Consider the following 17,471-nt stretch of genomic DNA (forward strand, 5'->3'; position numbering starts at 1 on the left):
ATTGTATAAGTGCTGAATGACTCAGCAGGGCAGCCTTCAGATTGGCACTAATTTTAACTATTATGATAAATAAAACTATGTTTTTATATTGGAACATGGTGTATACTGCTTAAAATATTTAAATAATTCTCACCTGTTAATGTGTAATAAAAATGCTATCACATGTTTACAAAAACAGACAGCCCCGCTTTGCATGTGCATTCTCCCTGTAATTGAGATGTATTAAAATGTCAATATCTGAGATTGCAACACTAAAGCAACAACATGAACTTCAGTGTTGTTGTTAGAGTTTAATCCACAAAATACAATGTGTCCAGCATTCAAAATGGCTTCACCTTCTACAAGACAACATTTCCTGTCACTGATATAGTCTAGAATTTGACATAAATTCAATGATTTATTCTCCATTTGGTCTTTGCAGTAGTCATCACCGATGGAAACTGAATTGGCTCAGGCACTGAACAAACACGTGGTTGGTTCCTTACCGGTTTCGGCAGCCATCTTGGCTCAAAAACAGTGCCCTCTGTCGGATTTGGCACTTGCCAATTCTATGAATCATTATTATATCAAAACTATGTATTTTCAATACAGATACTCCTCACTTTACGACTGAGTTCTGTTCTGACGACTACTTCGTTAAGCAAATTGGTCGATAAGCGAGGAGCTTGCGTTGGGAATATAGGATCGTTGTAAAATTATAAAAATTATGCAACAAACTTCAAATTTATTCATAAAAAGACATGCATATGTACATATTACCATTTGTTTATTCGGTTATCTGGAGATGTAGAGATTTTTTCCCCAGGTAAGGGCAATGACGACGATGAAATAGAAGTTATACCTTCAAGGACAGAGGCCTTAAATGTAACAGTCAAAAAGAAACTCGTAACTGTGGTTTGCATTGTAATCTTTTTTTCTTGATAAATTTCTCTATAACACTTCAAAAGTTCACTCATCCCACATTCAATTTTATGTTAAAACATTCAGTATTTGGATCCATAGCCTCAAGTTCCAACATAGCCGCATTAATTTTGGAGAACACGCCAGCTAACCCATGTGCCGTGAATTTCTTTTTCACTTCTTCAGTTCTTTCATCTTCTTCCTCTTCCAAATACTGCATGGCTTCTAACTCTATTAAATCTTCATTTGTTAGCTCTCCATCAGCATAATCCACTAATTCAGCAATGTCTTCCACTTCAATATCTAAATTAAGCGCATTGGCAAGGCCTGCAATTGTTTAAATTACATCATACGGACTAAAAAAGTGCATAGCAAGCCTGTACTACTCTCAATGAGCAGGTCACCAATCGCCACTGATCAACACTCAAGCTGAGAAAGGGGATTTCCCGAATTGCAGGTTGAAACTCAATTGGTCGTAAGTGCAAGTGGTTGTTAAGCAGATAGGTTGTAAAGTGAGGAGTACCTGTATATAACCAGCCAACAGAATCATTTTGCACAGACATAATTTTAATAAAAGGACTTTTCTTTTTAAACTTTTATTAAGGTTAATGTCTTGTTTAAATAATTTAACAAAAACTTTATTTTCTTATATTTCTTTTCAATTCAAGCATTATTTGGATACACCATAAATTGTTTAACATTAAATTGACATCTATGATTTTAATAAAAGCATAAATGGAATGCATAACTTAAATATTTGATAACATATTCCTTAACATTTAATTACTATATATAAATTAAATATGTATTAAAACAGTCAAAATATATTATCAAAATAAAATGTTTTATTTAGTTCTATTATAACATAAATTGGCTATATAGTATAATCTTTTAAATGCATATTACTATAATAAATTTATATAGATATTACTACAAATTTATAACAAACTTGTAAAAATAAAAAAAAACTTGAAAGATAAAAAGATATTCATTCTATAAATTTCTGGAACAGATATTAAATAGTATAAGCAAAACTATAACAAACAAAATATAATCAATCAAAACTTTCTTTGATCAAGTAATTTCCATCTTTAATAATTAGTATTTAATATTAAATCACAAATCAGTGTAAAATATAATCCTCCAATCTTGACTACTACATACGTGGTATGATCCAAAAGTTTGGGGACTGCAGTAATCTATGACAACAAAAGCATGTATTTGAAGTTACAGCGTATGAAATGGATTCTATCAAACCAGTCCTACGTGTTCAGGTTTATTTCGCCCATGTCACGTAATTAAATCGCGAGCGCTGCTGTTTTCTTCCGGAGATAGTTACCTTTGTTCTGTGACGTAATAAAAATGAAGTTTTAAGAACAGCGCTGCAACATTAAATTTTGTCAGCGTTTAGGTAAAACACCTACGGAGACTTTAAAATTGTTAAGAAAGGTGTACAGTGATTCTACCATGGCGAAATCGAAGGTGTACGAATAGCATCAGCAATTTAAAACGGGACGAGAATCCCATTGCAGACGATGAACGCTCTGGCCGCCCTTCGACTTCACAGAACGAGGAAAATGTTGAGTTAGTCTGTCAATGTGTTCGCAAAGATCGTTACCAAACTCTTGAAAAAATCGCTGCAGCTACTCACTTATCAAAGACTAGTTGCCAGCATATTTTAACGAAAGATCTTAACATGCACCGAGTGTCTCAGCACATTGTCCCTCGACTTTTGACTTCTGAACAAAAGGAAGAACGAATGAGAATATCGGATGATTTAATCGACAAAGCCAATAAGAATCCATCATTTTTGAACCACATCATAACAGATGATGAAACGTGGTGTTATTTATTTAATGCCGTTTTGTGTCATTAGATGAGGTGAGAGCAGCATCGCAGGAGGCCTTACGGGAGGTTTCAAAAAATGGCTTTCAGCAGTGCTTCCAGAAGTTATACGACCGCTGGAAAAAGTGTATCATCACCCAAGGTAAATAGTTTGAAGGTGGTTGTGCATCGGCTATATAAACTTTTTAGGGTAAGGAATTTTATGCCAAGTCCCCGAACTTTTGGATTGTACTACGTATTACTGTAATTCCCTGCCAATTTTGTAAAATACATTACTTTTTAATTCTATCATTTATATAAATAAAATATTTATAATTAATTACATATACTTAATGAAGGAATTATATGCAAGATATTTATGAAGCTAATATGAAATTTTTAATTACATAATTGTAAAATTGAATTATCATCTTACAAAAATGATTTCTGTTGAAGTTTATGTATACAGATACATACAGAATATATAATGAAGATTAATTTTTAATTTAATAGTAATAGGAAAAACATAAAAATGACATAAATTTATATATGACACAGAACATAACAAAACATATATTTATTAAGTTATAGTTTTTTTTACAATTTCAGTATTCTATAAACCATATTTCCTCAATTAAACCCTAGGATTCAAATAAACTCCAGGCTGAAAAGCATGAAAAACATGTTGAAGTACTGTACTGTATAGGCTGTCCCATAAGTCTGGACCTACCCAAGGAAAAAACATATAATTACGAAATCTGCTCAAAGTGTCTGCCACTGTGTAACATACATTGGTGAAGATAAAATTTCCACTCCTCCAGTGCATGATAGATCACATTCAGCAAAATTTGCTGACACACTTGCACAATAGATTCTTTAAGATGCTGAATGCTGTGAATTTTCACTGCATACACCTTTAAGTGCAGACTTATGGGACACCTCATAGTTTAGATTTGGAGTTTAACTAAAACTCTACCTCTTCAAATTGTCTGGAATCAGACAGAACTTTCTATTCCAAAGTTCAGGGCTATACCAAATAGTCAATAAATGATTTTGATAGTTTGGTCAATGCACATATAATTAAGGTATTTCAATTTTTACCCATTTGTCTCTTGTTACAAAGTGTAAAACCCCACTTCAAAAAAAAGCTTCAGATCTTTAAATAACCCTGGAGGACATTATGTTTTAAAAATAAAACCTGTAGTTTCACAAAATCAATGAACCAGCAATAGAAAAGAACTACTCACTTTGAGAAGAAAATGTTTTTGTCTATTTTTAAAAGAACATCCTCGGGTTGGCGTTCTAAAATTCGAACTGCGCATATTTGGAACGAATCATAAACTTGTGATTTCGAATTTTAGAACACCAGCCCAAGGGTGTCCTTTTACAAATGGACAAAAATGTTCGCATCTCAAAGTGATTAGTTCTTTTCTATTGCTGGTTCATTGGTTTTGTGAAGAAATGGCTCTTGGATTAATATTAACCAGTATTGGGGTGTCATTTTTAAAATAAAAAAAAAACCATGTTTAATCAAGGAAATATAATATTTATAAAAAGTTATCTTTTTAGAATATAAAATGTTTTTAAACAAAACTTTTTATATACATATCAGATTGTCATATTCAACATCTTGGAATTAAATGCTACAGATTTTAGGTACAGTACAGTAATTAGAATTATATGTAAAATGCATATTAGAAACTGAATTTAAATTTCTGTTTAAACAATATAAAAGATACACATGTTAAATAAATTTCACATAGAAAAATCATTACGTTAAAATTATTATAAGTGTCAATAACAAAACATCTGTATATGCAAATTAATTTTTTAATTATGTAAATTATTATTATTTAACTGGAATTAAATTCTTACTATCATTTTAAGATAATTTAACATAAACTTTGTGAATGTGAATAATCCAATTTATAATTATTTGGATCAGACAATATTTCATACCTCTAATGACATGCATGAAAAATTCGTATCAAATTGAGGCAGACCGTTTAATGACGTAATTTCCGGTGTAATGTAAACAACATCGTAATATTATTTATTTAATTTTAGCATAATTTATTAATAATAATAATAATAATAAAATTATTTTAAATTAAATAGTAGTTTGACAGCATCATTGATAAATTTATATCAAAAGTGAGTAAAATAAAGATGACGTATTAAAAACCGATGTATGGCAGTTTTAAAACAGCGTTAATATTTTATACTTATTATTATATTTTTTATTTAAAGTTTTTATAAAATTTAATTATTTATAAAGTAAATTTGATATTTTAAAATACAAACCGTTACTTATTTTATTAAATTTTATTTATGTTTTGAATTTACGTTGACATAAATTATAGCGTATTTTGAGATTCAAGTTCTTAAATTCATAAAATGGATTTCATAAAATGGTTAGCAGAGTTATCAGTAAAGGAAACTTATCTCTAAATATAGACACTTTTATATGTAAAACTACTTAAATAAGTTCTCAGTGATTTGGCACGAGTGTACAATTAAAGTTTTTTTTTAAAAAAAAAAATCAAATTTAACACATAGGTTTATAAATGTAAAGTTAATTATTCGAATATTCGACTTGAAACAGAAGAACATTTTTGTGGATACAAAATCGAAAATTGTTTAACCATTGTATTCAAGTCCTTCGCCACCCGGCCGCCTCATTGTAAGCATGTCCGAACCCATACGGGGATTGCTAAAACAGGTCCTCGTGGTGCCTACGAGATGGAAAGAATTGAAAAAATTGCATTCAATAATTGTTGATTTGGTTTCATAATCCATTTTAATAATTATTTTAAAAGAATTAAATAAATTTTCTAATGGGATTATCGTTCATTAATTTCTTGACAGTTTATCTTATGAAATATCAAAATGAGTTTCATCGTTAGAGAATAACAAAATTTGCGGATGTTCGGATGATTAAACGGTCAATGCGAGGCATCAACACATTTTCTTTATTATAAGTTCTGATTTCACAATTCGATGGAATACGTAGTTGAGAGATGAAATATAAACACTTATATGAATATTAACCTGGTATACGAATTCTATATTTGGTCCTCGTATTAATAAGTCTAATAAATTAAAATCGAATGGTAAGTCATATTTCTGCCGCTCTGAGATAACTGGGGGTTTTAGTTGAATTGATGAGAAAAGGCAACGCGACACGTGAGTATATGCCAAGAAGGTGACTCTTGGAAAGATTTTTATAGGAAACTGGCCCTTATTTAAATGTTAGACATACGAAGAAAATTCCGGAACCAGCTTCCAGTGTTCCAGGCTTTTTTTTTATAAACTCTTTTCGCTCTATGGGCACTAAGAAAGCCTCATTAAGCAAGCCCATTATGGATTCAGCCAGGCCCACAATTAAGTGGCTGGGTGATGAAGATCCCCAGAAAAATTCCTGGAAATTTTTCGACCCGTTCACACTCGATTCCCGGTCCCTACATCCAGTGCCCGCCCGAGGCAAGTTTTAGGATGGAGCGAGATTTTATTACGGCGCCCCCCTTGGTTGCCCATAATTTATACCCTCTAATTTTCTTTACCACTGAGGCGCCTACTAGGACTTAGTGCCTGGAGCGGCTGCTCCATTCGCCCTATGGTAGGGCCGACTCTGCGCCCTACACTTCTTCAAGAAAGAATTGTAGAGTGAGTCCTCACGTTATATATTTTGCACTTAATACTAATTAAAACGCATTTAATTTCTAAATTTGTATTGAGACCAGAAGCGTGGAGATATGTCGCCGGGTCCGAGGGAAATTTACACTCTACTTCTACAATTAATTAGCGCGTAAAAAACAAATTGTGGGATGATACCCAGGAAATTTTACCTCATCATCCCCCTCTTTCCTCAGCCCTGTTAGTGCCTCGTGGTTATCTCTTCAGAGCTGTTATTTGTATAGAAATGGAGATGGCAGAAGTTTGTTAAATCATACATTGAAACGAAAAAAATCTCTTAGTCAAAATATTTTATCAAATACCACAGGTGCAAAAAAATAAGATAAACTATATTTGCTGATTATTTTATTTACATCGATAAGTACCAGACTATAAAAATGCAAACCCACCAGTGGCCGAATGGATAAAACCACTAAACAATCGTGAGTTCGCGCGGGGCGGCCACATGGAGTTTTCGGGTTTTTTCCCTGAACAGGGGGCCGTTTTTCCTTAAAAAGTTCTCCCAGGAGACATTCCAGTCGGTAGATCGCACACATGTTGCGTTGCCGTACTCAAATAAGCCTAAAAACAGCAACTTATGTTTATTTATTTGTGGGGAAATAGAATGCTTCTAATAGAAACTTGAGTGACTGGTACTCAGTGTTGGATTCGGAACTTCTTGGACGTGGAGTTTTCCGGGTTTTTTTCACGTCTGTAACGACTGAATAGTAATCAGTTACCCTTAAAAGACTACCCGTAAGGGATTATTCCCCGCATAACGACCATCATAAACGCATACTACTACTATTACATGACAATTACTTTATCATGGGGCGATATATTCTAAAAGTTCATGCTCAACTAGCTGAAAAATATCGGGCATGAGTAAGTATGACTATAATAAGTAGCAATTTTGGCTTTCACATTGAAAGGACATGTTAAAACAATTAAAAATAAAATTAATAATAATTTTCTGATGTAATTTATCTTAGAACATAAAACGGCAAACGAGTAAGTGCGAGTGCTAAGAAGTTTTCATTCACACTTATTTTCTTTATCATGTTGTGTAATGATCTCAGCACAGATGTAAAAGATATAAATTCATTATTTTATATTGCAAAATAAATAAAATAACCATGTATTTTTTTTAGAAATTTTAAATATAAAACGTAATTAAAGCGGACAAGAAATTAGTTTCCCTCCCAAATAACAAATACAAAATATCAGACAAATCGATATAGGCTATATCTTTCTCGTTTGTAAAACTTCCAAACTTTATGTAGCTATCATCTTTCAATTCAATTAAGATCATTCGTGCTTTAACAGTTATTAAATAAACACCGTCGTCGTGTTGGAACTAGTTTCAGTTAATAAAAAGGACTCTTGCTGCCTCTTCATTTCCCTTATCAAAGAGCGTAATTAAGGTGAGTAAATTCAAGTTTTTCTGGACAAGAACATCTGTGTGTTTGCTGTGATTAGACGCTTTAGAGAGATGAACAAAAACCGAAATCACCAAACTCGATCCATCCAATTGCAACGTAATTAATTGCTTAAGATGCATTAACGCATCCATCGTGGAAAAACTAGAGTTGCCACCTTTTCAAAGTCGCTGACCCGGAGGGCAGGTGAGGTTCGTTCGAACAGAAGTTCCTGACGCATGCGCAATGTCATTTTGCAATGCGAAGAATAATTTGCAGTGCATGCCGGTTCTAAATCAGTTACAGTTAGCGACTAGGGAGACTTGGATAGGAGTAACGCGAGTGACTTAGCTCTATTGGATATTGGAGGTGTATATGATTACGAATGAATCGTACAAGCAAAAAAAAGCAGCACTATGCCTAATGCCAACGACTACCACACTAGTAATTCGGTGCATGGGAAAAGAAATATATGCGACGGTTTGCATATAATTTTGTGCATATTCATTTCAACTTGCACAACCCGGAGAAATATTAATTAAACCCGGAGCCCGGAGATAACTTACTCAATCCCGGAGTCTCCGGGTCAAACCCGGACAGGTGGCAACCCTAGGAAAAACCCTGTTTGAAAGCATATTGATAACGATGAACAATTTTAAATTTATTTATACAATTTGAAAAGCTTTTGTAAAAAATTTTCTATAATTTTTGCCAAAATAGAAGTGATTATTATTAGATGATAATGACAAAAGAGAAGATGATGAGGTAAAATTTCCAGGGCATCATCCCACAATTTGTTTTTTACGCGCTAATTAATTGTAGAAGTACAGTGTAAATTTCCCTCGGACCCGGCGACGTCTTTCCACGCTTCTGGTCTCAATACAAATTTAGAAATTAAATACGTTTTAATTTGTATTAAGTGCAAAATATATAACAGAGTGATGATAATTAAGTGAGGACTCACTCTACAATTCTTTCTTAAAGAAGTGTAGGGCGAGAATCCATAAGAATTTCGGGAAATTCCTAATTTAAACATTTTTGAAGATAGTGAAGAGTGCTGTAGAATTCATAATACCAATATATAAAGCTATAAATAATTGCTTTCAATTTTTTTCTATATTGCTAGTTCTCAGATGTCAATAATGAAATATAGAAATTAAATATATAATTTTTATTTAATTTTTAGCAAGAATTATAAGTAATTTTAAAGGTTAATACAAGGTAAACATTTGGTTTTCTTCTTCTTGAAACTCTTCATTTTTAAATTCTCTTCTCTTCCATTACTATTATTTTCCTTGTCTTTAAACACGTGTTCGGGTGAGTCCTGTCCGGATTCGTTTTCATTCTCCAACTCAATCATTTCTATTTTGGTTTCTGTTTCTGTTTCATTCGAAGATGTCAAAAGAGAAACATTCTCTTTCTCCTCTTCATCATCACCACCGCTCGAATCTTTATTAGGAGCATATCTGTTAGAAATGCTCGAATGTGTCGAAGATTTATGAAATTCTGATTCGTCGTCAAGATCCTTGACAGAATATTTACTTCTGTCAGANATATAATTTTTATTTAATTTTTAGCAAGAATTATAAGTAATTTTAAAGGTTAATACAAGGTAAACATTTGGTTTTCTTCTTCCTGAAACTCTTCACTTTTAAATTCTCTTCTCTTTCATTACTACTATTTTCCTTGTCTTTAAACACGTGTTCGGGTGAGTCCTGTCCGGATTCGTTTTCATTCTCCAACTCAATCATTTCTATTTTGGTTTCTGTTTCATTCGGAGATGTCAAAAGAGAAACATTCTCTTTCTCCTCTTCATCATCACCACCGCTCGAATCTTTATTAGGAGCATATCTGTTAGAAATGCTCGAATGTGTCGAAGATTTATGAAATTCTGATTCGTCGTCAAGATCCTTGACAGAATATTTACTTCTGTCAGATTGACTGCGTATTGAAATCTTATCGGAAATCAATGATTTGATGTCACTTTCAGGAGATTGATGTAAAGAAGTATCTTGTTTGAGTAAAGGTTCTTCATCGTCCTTTTTTTCGTATGAAAACGATTTTGTCGATCTTCGTTCGTGAGATTCCATTTCTGAATGTGTTATTGAATATCTCCTCCTTTTACACAGATATACAATGAAATAAATGAAACACAGGAGAATGGCCAAGATAGTGAACACGAGGAATGGAGAAACGAAAGCGACTGCAAAAATATAAATGCCGTAATTATCATTTTCTGTATCGACATTCGATCCAATTCCAGGATTTGTAAGATCGTTGATGTCATTGTCGATATTTTCCCTGTTCGATGAAGAAAGCGGAGGATGCTCGAATCTATTGTGCTTGGCCTTTGATTTTTTCCAATTAGCCTTTCTACGTTTGAATTTATCGTTCGTCTTGTGTCCGAGTTGTTGCAGCCATCGATTATGTTTGAATGACGATAGCGACGAACTTTTTATCTTTGGTTTAAGATTCTTGTTTCTTTTGGGCTTTTTATTTTTGATAATTTCATTATTATAAATTTCTCTATTTTTATTTCCTTCTATAAATTTGTAAAAACCATCGATTGTCTTACGGATTCTCTTATCTTCATTGGCACGCATTAATTTCTTATCTCGTTTATCCTTTACTTTTGGTGTCATTCCATCCAAATTCGATTCGTCTCTGTTTCTCGGCTTCATATTCGAGAATCGGTTTACATCCTTCATTCTCGGATAAGAAAATTCTCCGATATCTGTCGATTTCGCCAATCCTTTGATTACATTTCGGTTCTTGTATCCGAAATACACTTTATCCGTTGTGAATAATCTTCTGTATTCTTCAGAAGAGACGATCCCATTAAAAATCGCCAGAAATAATAAAATAAATCTAAAATTTGCTTTCATCTCAATGAACATTTTTGTAAACGCATTCGATAATTGCATCGAAAATCAACAATCGAACAATTGCTATTATTATAATCATTAATTATTAATATGCAAATTATGTAATTGTTAATGATTCTTTTCTATATTTCATGTAAANGCTTCATATTCCAGAATCGGTTTACATCCTTCATTCTCGGATAAGAAAATTCTCCGATATCTCTCAATTTCGTCAATCCTTTGATTGCATTTCGGTTCTTGTATCCGAAATACACTTTATCCGTTGTAAATGGTCTTCTGTATTCTTCAGAAGAGGTGATCCCATTAAAAATCGCCAGAAATAATAAAATAAATCTAAAAATTGCTTTCATTTCAATGAACATTTTTGTAAACGCATTCGATAATTGCATCGAAAATCAACAATCGAACAATTATTATTATTATAATCATTAATTATCAATATGCAAATTATGCAATTGTTAATAATTCTTTTCTATATTTCATGTAAATTTAATTAATGTTATTTTATTAAAATATATTTATCATAAATTACAAGAAGAATTTCGTTTCTCCGATTAATATTTTAATGTAAATCTATCTGCCTTAGAGATAAGATCATTCCTTACACTATTCCAGAAATCAAAAATTAAATCAACCGTAACAATTAGTTTTCAAAATTTTTGTTAATTACTTTTGATTTTGAATCATTTTTAGGCTAGCTGCAAGGACCCGCTTCGCTGGGTTTTCATTTGTTCGTACATTTGTATGTAATAGAGTTTTTTTTATCCGATTAATATTTTAATGTAAATCTATCTGCCTTAGAGATAAGATCATTCCTTACAATATTCCAGAAATCAAAAATTAAATCAACCGTAACAATTAGTTTTCAAAATTTTTGTTAATTACTTTTGATTTTGAATCGTTTTTAGGCTAGTAATATTGCGAAGTTAATAATAGCCCTAATGATTTTTAGGCTTTCGTGTATATTTGTAAGTGAAAAAAAAAATAGCTGTAATTCGCTTTACGGAAATCTGGAACCTAACCTGTCGTATTAGCGTGATACACCTGTGTGTATAATGCAATATACTGTACTTACTTTGCACTATTAGAGAGAGAGAGAGGGAGGGAGCGTTTAAAGTTTAAACTGAGCATCTAAATTTCAACCTTAATTTAATTTTCTAGCATTCAGAAATAAATAATACAAACTATTGAAGTCTTAAAAATTCATTCCGAAATAATTACATTATATCCCTAATGATTAATTTTGTATTCAATAGTATTAACGTATAAAGTATTAAATAAAAATGTAGATATTTTAGATACTTTTCAGAGCTTTCAAGACTCTTTTGCAGCTTAAAATTACAAAAGAAAATGTTATTAATAAATAGTTATTTATACAACTGTTTAAAGAAACTATAGAATTGGGATATTTATAATACTATTAATTTTTGTCTGGTAATCTTATGTAATTAGTTAGTTAAACAGAATGATTTGACAAACTTTAATTACAAATTTTAAAAATAAAAGTTAAAAATTACCATTGCCAGTTTATCAAGTTTTAAATACAACCGATTTTAATTCTAGAACCACGACTGACGTAATTACAACCTAATTATCGTATAACGATTACAACGTTATCGAATTTGACCTTGGTCAGTTTAAAAAAGAAAAAAAAAAATTAGTCGCGGGTCAAAATTTCGTATTCGTGTATAAAATATTTTAAAAAAATAATATATTTTTTAATATAAAACTGTTTTTATTTGAGCAAATATATTTAAGTTTGTTCTACGATCAGCTCTTAATAAAAAACATTCCGCAAGACGATTAAGAAAAAATATTTTTTTTTTATACATAAATTGCCGCCGGCAAATTTAAAATTCGTTTGTTATAAAATAAGAACATTCTGAAAAAAAAACAAAATGAAGTGACATTTGCACGAATTTATATCTTAACAAAATGGATGGATAAATACTGTACATCCTGTACAATAGAAAAAAGAGTTTATGGTTCGTTTGAACCCGAGAAGGACGAGGCTAGGATGTTGACGACTGTAATCAGAAAAACTCCGATCGTTGTTAAATTATTCATTAATTCCGCTCTAGATTGTTGATGAGTCTTATTGATGTTATATTTGGCATTAAACAATAGTAGTATCCCTACTACAATCTGAAAGTATAAATTATAAATCAAGAATTAATATTAATAACAATTAAAAATGCAATGGTAGATTTCGAAACTAATTTTTATAAATATTAACGGATATCCTTCTAAAACGATACTTAAAACAGGTATTAATTTAGAAGGATATCCGTTCTAAAACGATACTTAAAACAGGTATTAATTAAATAGAACAGTGAAGTCATTTATGTTCCTTAAAGAAAGGTAAAAATAAAGAAAATAACTATGCAATTGCATCATTCTTACTGTACGCTCACGCACTTCCACTCTCAAAAAAAAAATAATAATAATAATATTCATATACGTGACGAACTCGTCATTAATTAGTAGGTGCAGTTCACTTACCAGAACATACAACTGATCCGGTTTTTCTGTACATTTACGACTCGAAAATGAATTCTATCTTAATAAAAATAGAATTTGAAAAAAAGCCCATACCGTACCTGTAAAGTTATGGATATGGAAAGACATACGATTGCGATGTAGTACGAAGCATTCTTTGGTTCTTGCATTAAATATTTCAACTGAGATGCATTCGACGTTAATAATGCAATATCTAACATCCCTTGCGCTACACTTTTCTTGGTGGCATACAGATTTACATCCATCGGCTTACATGTTTTTGGTTTTACTACCGGTTCCTTTCAACCAAAACAAGAAAAAATTGTAGTATAATTAACACACACCACATCCATTCGTAACACTTTAAAATCGTGATAAAAAGATTGATACGTTTAAAAATTCCCGTAGTGTAAATCATAAAGAAACACGCGTCTTTATGATTTAAAATTAGTGTCATTTTAACAATATATATTAGAGAGATAACAAAGAGAAGACTTACCTCGACTTCTAACAGGGCTTTGTTAGTTGGTTCGTCGGGTTTACCCGCATTAGCGTCAGCCATTCTCGACTTCCTTGGAAATGGTCCCTCTATCTGTCGATCTACAAAATACGGTCTATTTTTATTCTCTAGTCGCTCCAGCGTAGCGTCAATTTCGTGAATCGAAATAAGAAACGAAAATTACTAGTTGCTACGGCAGACTAAACACCCACCATTACAACCCCAGCACTCGCAACTACAACGGAAAGTGACATCTATCCGTCACTATTTTGTAATCTTTTTTCGTTTTAATTATTACGTTTTTTTTTTTTTTTTAATTAGTAAAATAATTTTGTTTTTTAATTTTATTTCTTTTATAAATATTTTCTAAAAGCGCGGCAAATTTAATTTGTTTTTTTTATATTTAATTTATTTAGTTTTTCAAATATTTTTTTAACCTTAAACGATAAGCAGAAATCTCAACTTGTTTATTTTTTTTAATTATTAAATTTTATTTTATTTAATTAATTAAATAGGTAAAATTCAATTTATTCTGTAACCGTGTTAACGTTATTTTTCTTTTCTCGATCGGATGTCTTCTTCTTATCTCTATCAAACAGAAAAGAATTTAAACTATAAACAACTTAAGGAAGGGGGAAAATTTTCACTTTTAGTGCCACCTTCTGATGAAATTTATAAGTATTTTAAATAATGAAAAAATAACAGTAAAATAATTATTTTTGTAAATTATTTTCCTGTGAGGATTTCTTCTTACTTCTCATTAACATGATTGAGGTCAGTTGTAATAATATCACAGAAATGGGTCAGATGGATCGATTTACTTTAGAATATTTGCAGCTGTTTCATTATAATGAAATAGTTTTATGAATTAAAATAATACTTTATATAATACATCGAAGTGTAAAATCCTCTTTTAATTCGAATCAAAAAGTAGAGCATAAATTTAATTTAAATTTAAAATTAGTTAAGTGCTTTTATATATAAAGAAATCGTAATTTTAATATGACTTTTTATACGTTAAATAACTGAATAATTTAATTTTTAAAATGTTTTTGAATATTTCATAAATAACTCGGTTAAAAAAAAAATATAAGGATTAATATAGTTTTTATTGAAGTGATTTGTCTTTCAAATTTCTAAATAAAGTACTGCGGAACCTATGGTAATTTCCGCAGTAGCTTATATATATATATAATTAAATATATGCTTTTAAATCATTATATGAAACGCCTTAGAAGAATTTAAACCGTTCAAACGAAGCTAAGACATATCCATAATTGAATCAAATCTGAGAACGGAAGAAAAAGTTAATTTAAAGAACTACAGTATTATCAATAGTACAAATAAATCAAACATAAAGAAATATATACAGTACTTACTAGAGTTGTCCCATCAGTGGCCGAGTGGATAAAGACACTGAACACTGGTAGTTTGTGGCGTGTTCCCACTTAACTAATTGGCTGACCACGTGGAGTTTCCCGGATTTTTTCACGTGTCTAACATCCGGAAACTTGCCCCTATTTAAGGACCAAGTTTCCCGGAAGGCACCTCTCCCTTGGCTCGTATGTTACCCTTTATACGATCGATCCAATTTATCAGAGTTTACATAACAATAATTCAGATATTGTTCTATTTGAATGAGAATTGTTCTTTTACAGTGAAAGTATTCATATATTGATCTTAACAAATGTACAAAGTTATATTTATTAAAATCGATGAAGTTTTTAAACTGCATTTTTGCAGAGGTATAGCATCTACTAACAGGTCGTCTCTGCAATGAAAAAACTGCTGTTTCCGATGATTTTCAAACTTCATTAAATAATGATGCTTAGAACATTATTATTATTATTAAAATATCCCGAATAATTAAAGACCTTTTAAATATCTCCTAATGATTAAGGGAGAACAGTTATCCTTCTTAGAATAGTTATTTTTTAAGCCGTAATTATGTAATGAATAAGTGTTTTTGTCCAAGAAGTAATGAATTATTTCATATATAAAGTCAAACAAAAAGTTACTTAATAATAAAATCTTATTATTTTATTATTAAGTAACTGTTAATATTCCTAAAGCTCCATAAATTCATATACATTACTACTTGTTTTATATTTATTACATAAATACTACATATTAGGCTATATATATAGTACATTTATACTAATATGCGTGTATATATTACAATAATAATACTTCATAAGTATCACGTATAAAAAAGTGCAAATTTTTATGACCAGTAAATCCAAAACTATTAAGTTATTTAAATTAAACGTTTAAGGAAAAAGTAAATTTGGACTTTAATACGAGTATTAACAACTAATTCACTTTTTAGTTATTAAGTTACAGTATTTAATTCGCTTATTTTTAAACGTTGTTTTTACAAATAATAATGTTTTTAACATTTCGCTTCTTTGGCATTCTTGAAATTAAGCTATAAATCTCTTCAGATATCAAATTCTGTTAGTTAAATATGCAAATTGAAATTCTTATTAATTATAAATTAAAACTGTATGAAAATATTATTCCAAATTTTATATATATATTAATATTAAACATTTTAGACAAACTAATGATTAATTTAATCAATCATATTTGACTAATTGCATTGATTCATTTCTTTCTTGTCCATATATAAAGAAGACGACAAACAGTAAATATTTAGAACGAGAAACCATATTTATTTAAAATTTAAACTCAAAGAAAATACTCTTTCAATATAAACTAATTAACTTTATTGTTTATTACTAATGATAAGTAAAATATAGTTTCTAAGAAACATTTCCTTCCTCGAAAAAATCCCACAGACATTTACTCATTATCAATTTTTAGTACTTAATAAATAAATACATAAATTGCATCTTTGTTTGTTAATCTAAAGGAAAGAATGTGCTCTAAAATCAAAATATTTCCGTCTTTTTTTTAAAATAGGTCCTTTCACATCTCCATATTTAACTCCAGATTCGATAATTCTTGAATGAATCAGTTTCCCTTAAGTCATTTGGTATTTTCACTGTTACTGATAAGCACGAAACAACAATATTAGAGATGACTATTACTTATTTTTAAAAAAATAAATAAATAGAATTGGATAGGATCACTTCATAGTTTTAATTCCCAGATTTAACAAGGTTATTTCACAGGTTACTTAATATAAATGTAAATTATGGCAATAATAATTTCCAAAGAGTAAAAATTCGCTATGACTGTTTATGGCAGTAGTTCCCAAATTTTTCGATTAGCTTGCCAAACTGTGCATAAATAATAGGTATGTGGGCCACAAATATTTCGTGCGTTTTGTATAAACAAAAAATAGATTTACTTCTATCATTTAAGTATTGTGTTAAATATGTTTGCGAGCCGGATTTGGCCTGGGGACCATAGTTTGGGTACCAGTGGTCTAAGCTGTTTGAAATCGACCGCGAACGGATCACGCACAATTACAAACTACCCGCTTGAAATGTGTAGAAAGTATTGAGTTTTTATAAATTACGAAAAAAATAATATTTGAAATTTTACACACAATCTAACCTATAAAGACTTAAATTTTCCAACTATTTTAACGTTAAAACTAAAGTTCCTCGGATACTAAATACAGTCGATCCCCCTATAAGATCATTGATTTTTCCGTTTTATCTGAATTACATGTTGTACGAGTCACTTAGATTTTACAAATATGTGAGCCGTTCACAGCCCGGCACACGTATTTGTAAAATCTAAGTGACTCGTACAACATGTAATTCAGATAAAACGGAAAAATCAATGATCTTATAGGGG

The 17,471-nt window shown here is 30.7% G+C and overlaps 2 protein-coding genes across 3 annotated transcripts; both read right to left on the reverse strand.

Moving 5' to 3' along the window:
• Positions 1–952: 952 nt before the first annotated feature.
• Positions 953–10,760, reverse strand: LOC111635652. Its single transcript, XM_023380678.1, has 3 exons — positions 9,741–10,760; positions 9,036–9,355; positions 953–1,227 (listed from the first exon to the last, which is right to left on the reverse strand). The coding sequence occupies exons 1-3, from the start codon at positions 10,739–10,741 to the stop codon at positions 953–955; spliced, it is 1,596 nt and encodes a 531-aa protein (XP_023236446.1). The 5' UTR covers positions 10,742–10,760.
• Positions 10,761–12,606: 1,846 nt separating this feature from the next.
• Positions 12,607–15,225, reverse strand: LOC111635731 (ninjurin-1-like). Of its 2 annotated transcripts, none has more exons than XM_023380798.1 (4): positions 15,080–15,225; positions 13,701–13,801; positions 13,303–13,500; positions 12,607–12,847 (listed from the first exon to the last, which is right to left on the reverse strand). In XM_023380798.1, the coding sequence occupies exons 2-4, from the start codon at positions 13,761–13,763 to the stop codon at positions 12,683–12,685; spliced, it is 426 nt and encodes a 141-aa protein (XP_023236566.1). In that variant the 5' UTR covers positions 13,764–13,801; positions 15,080–15,225; the 3' UTR covers positions 12,607–12,682. The 2 variants fall into 2 exon arrangements, with proteins under 2 accessions (XP_023236566.1, XP_023236573.1); XM_023380805.1 differs by lacking the exon at positions 15,080–15,225 and adding an exon at positions 13,913–13,931.
• Between the last annotated feature and the right edge of the window lie 2,246 nt (positions 15,226–17,471).

Source organism: Centruroides sculpturatus, unplaced genomic scaffold (assembly GCF_000671375.1).
Source record: "Centruroides sculpturatus isolate CEXI.00-Female unplaced genomic scaffold, Cexi_2.0 scaffold37, whole genome shotgun sequence".
Lineage (NCBI taxonomy): Eukaryota > Metazoa > Arthropoda > Arachnida > Scorpiones > Buthidae > Centruroides > Centruroides sculpturatus.

What these genes read in the sequence shown, in the direction of transcription:
- LOC111635652 (XM_023380678.1), bottom strand. Translation starts at nt 10,741, where the DNA reads ATGCAATTATCGAATGCGTTTACAAAAATGTTCATTGAGATGAAAGCA. An exon ending in AGTCAATCTGACAGAAGTAA is followed by an intron (nt 9,356 to 9,740) that starts ATATTCTGTCAA and finishes TGACAGAAGTAA; the next exon opens with ATATTCTGTCAAGGATCTTG. An exon ending in GAAAACCAAATGTTTACCTT is followed by an intron (nt 1,228 to 9,035) that starts GTATTAACCTTT and finishes AAACAATTGCAG; the next exon opens with GCCTTGCCAATGCGCTTAAT.
- LOC111635731 (XM_023380798.1), bottom strand. Translation starts at nt 13,763, where the DNA reads ATGGCTGACGCTAATGCGGGTAAACCCGACGAACCAACTAACAAAGCC. An exon ending in AAGCCCTGTTAGAAGTCGAG is followed by an intron (nt 13,501 to 13,700) that starts GTAAGTCTTCTC and finishes TTTGGTTGAAAG; the next exon opens with GAACCGGTAGTAAAACCAAA. An exon ending in CCATATCCATAACTTTACAG is followed by an intron (nt 12,848 to 13,302) that starts GTACGGTATGGG and finishes TTATACTTTCAG; the next exon opens with ATTGTAGTAGGGATACTACT.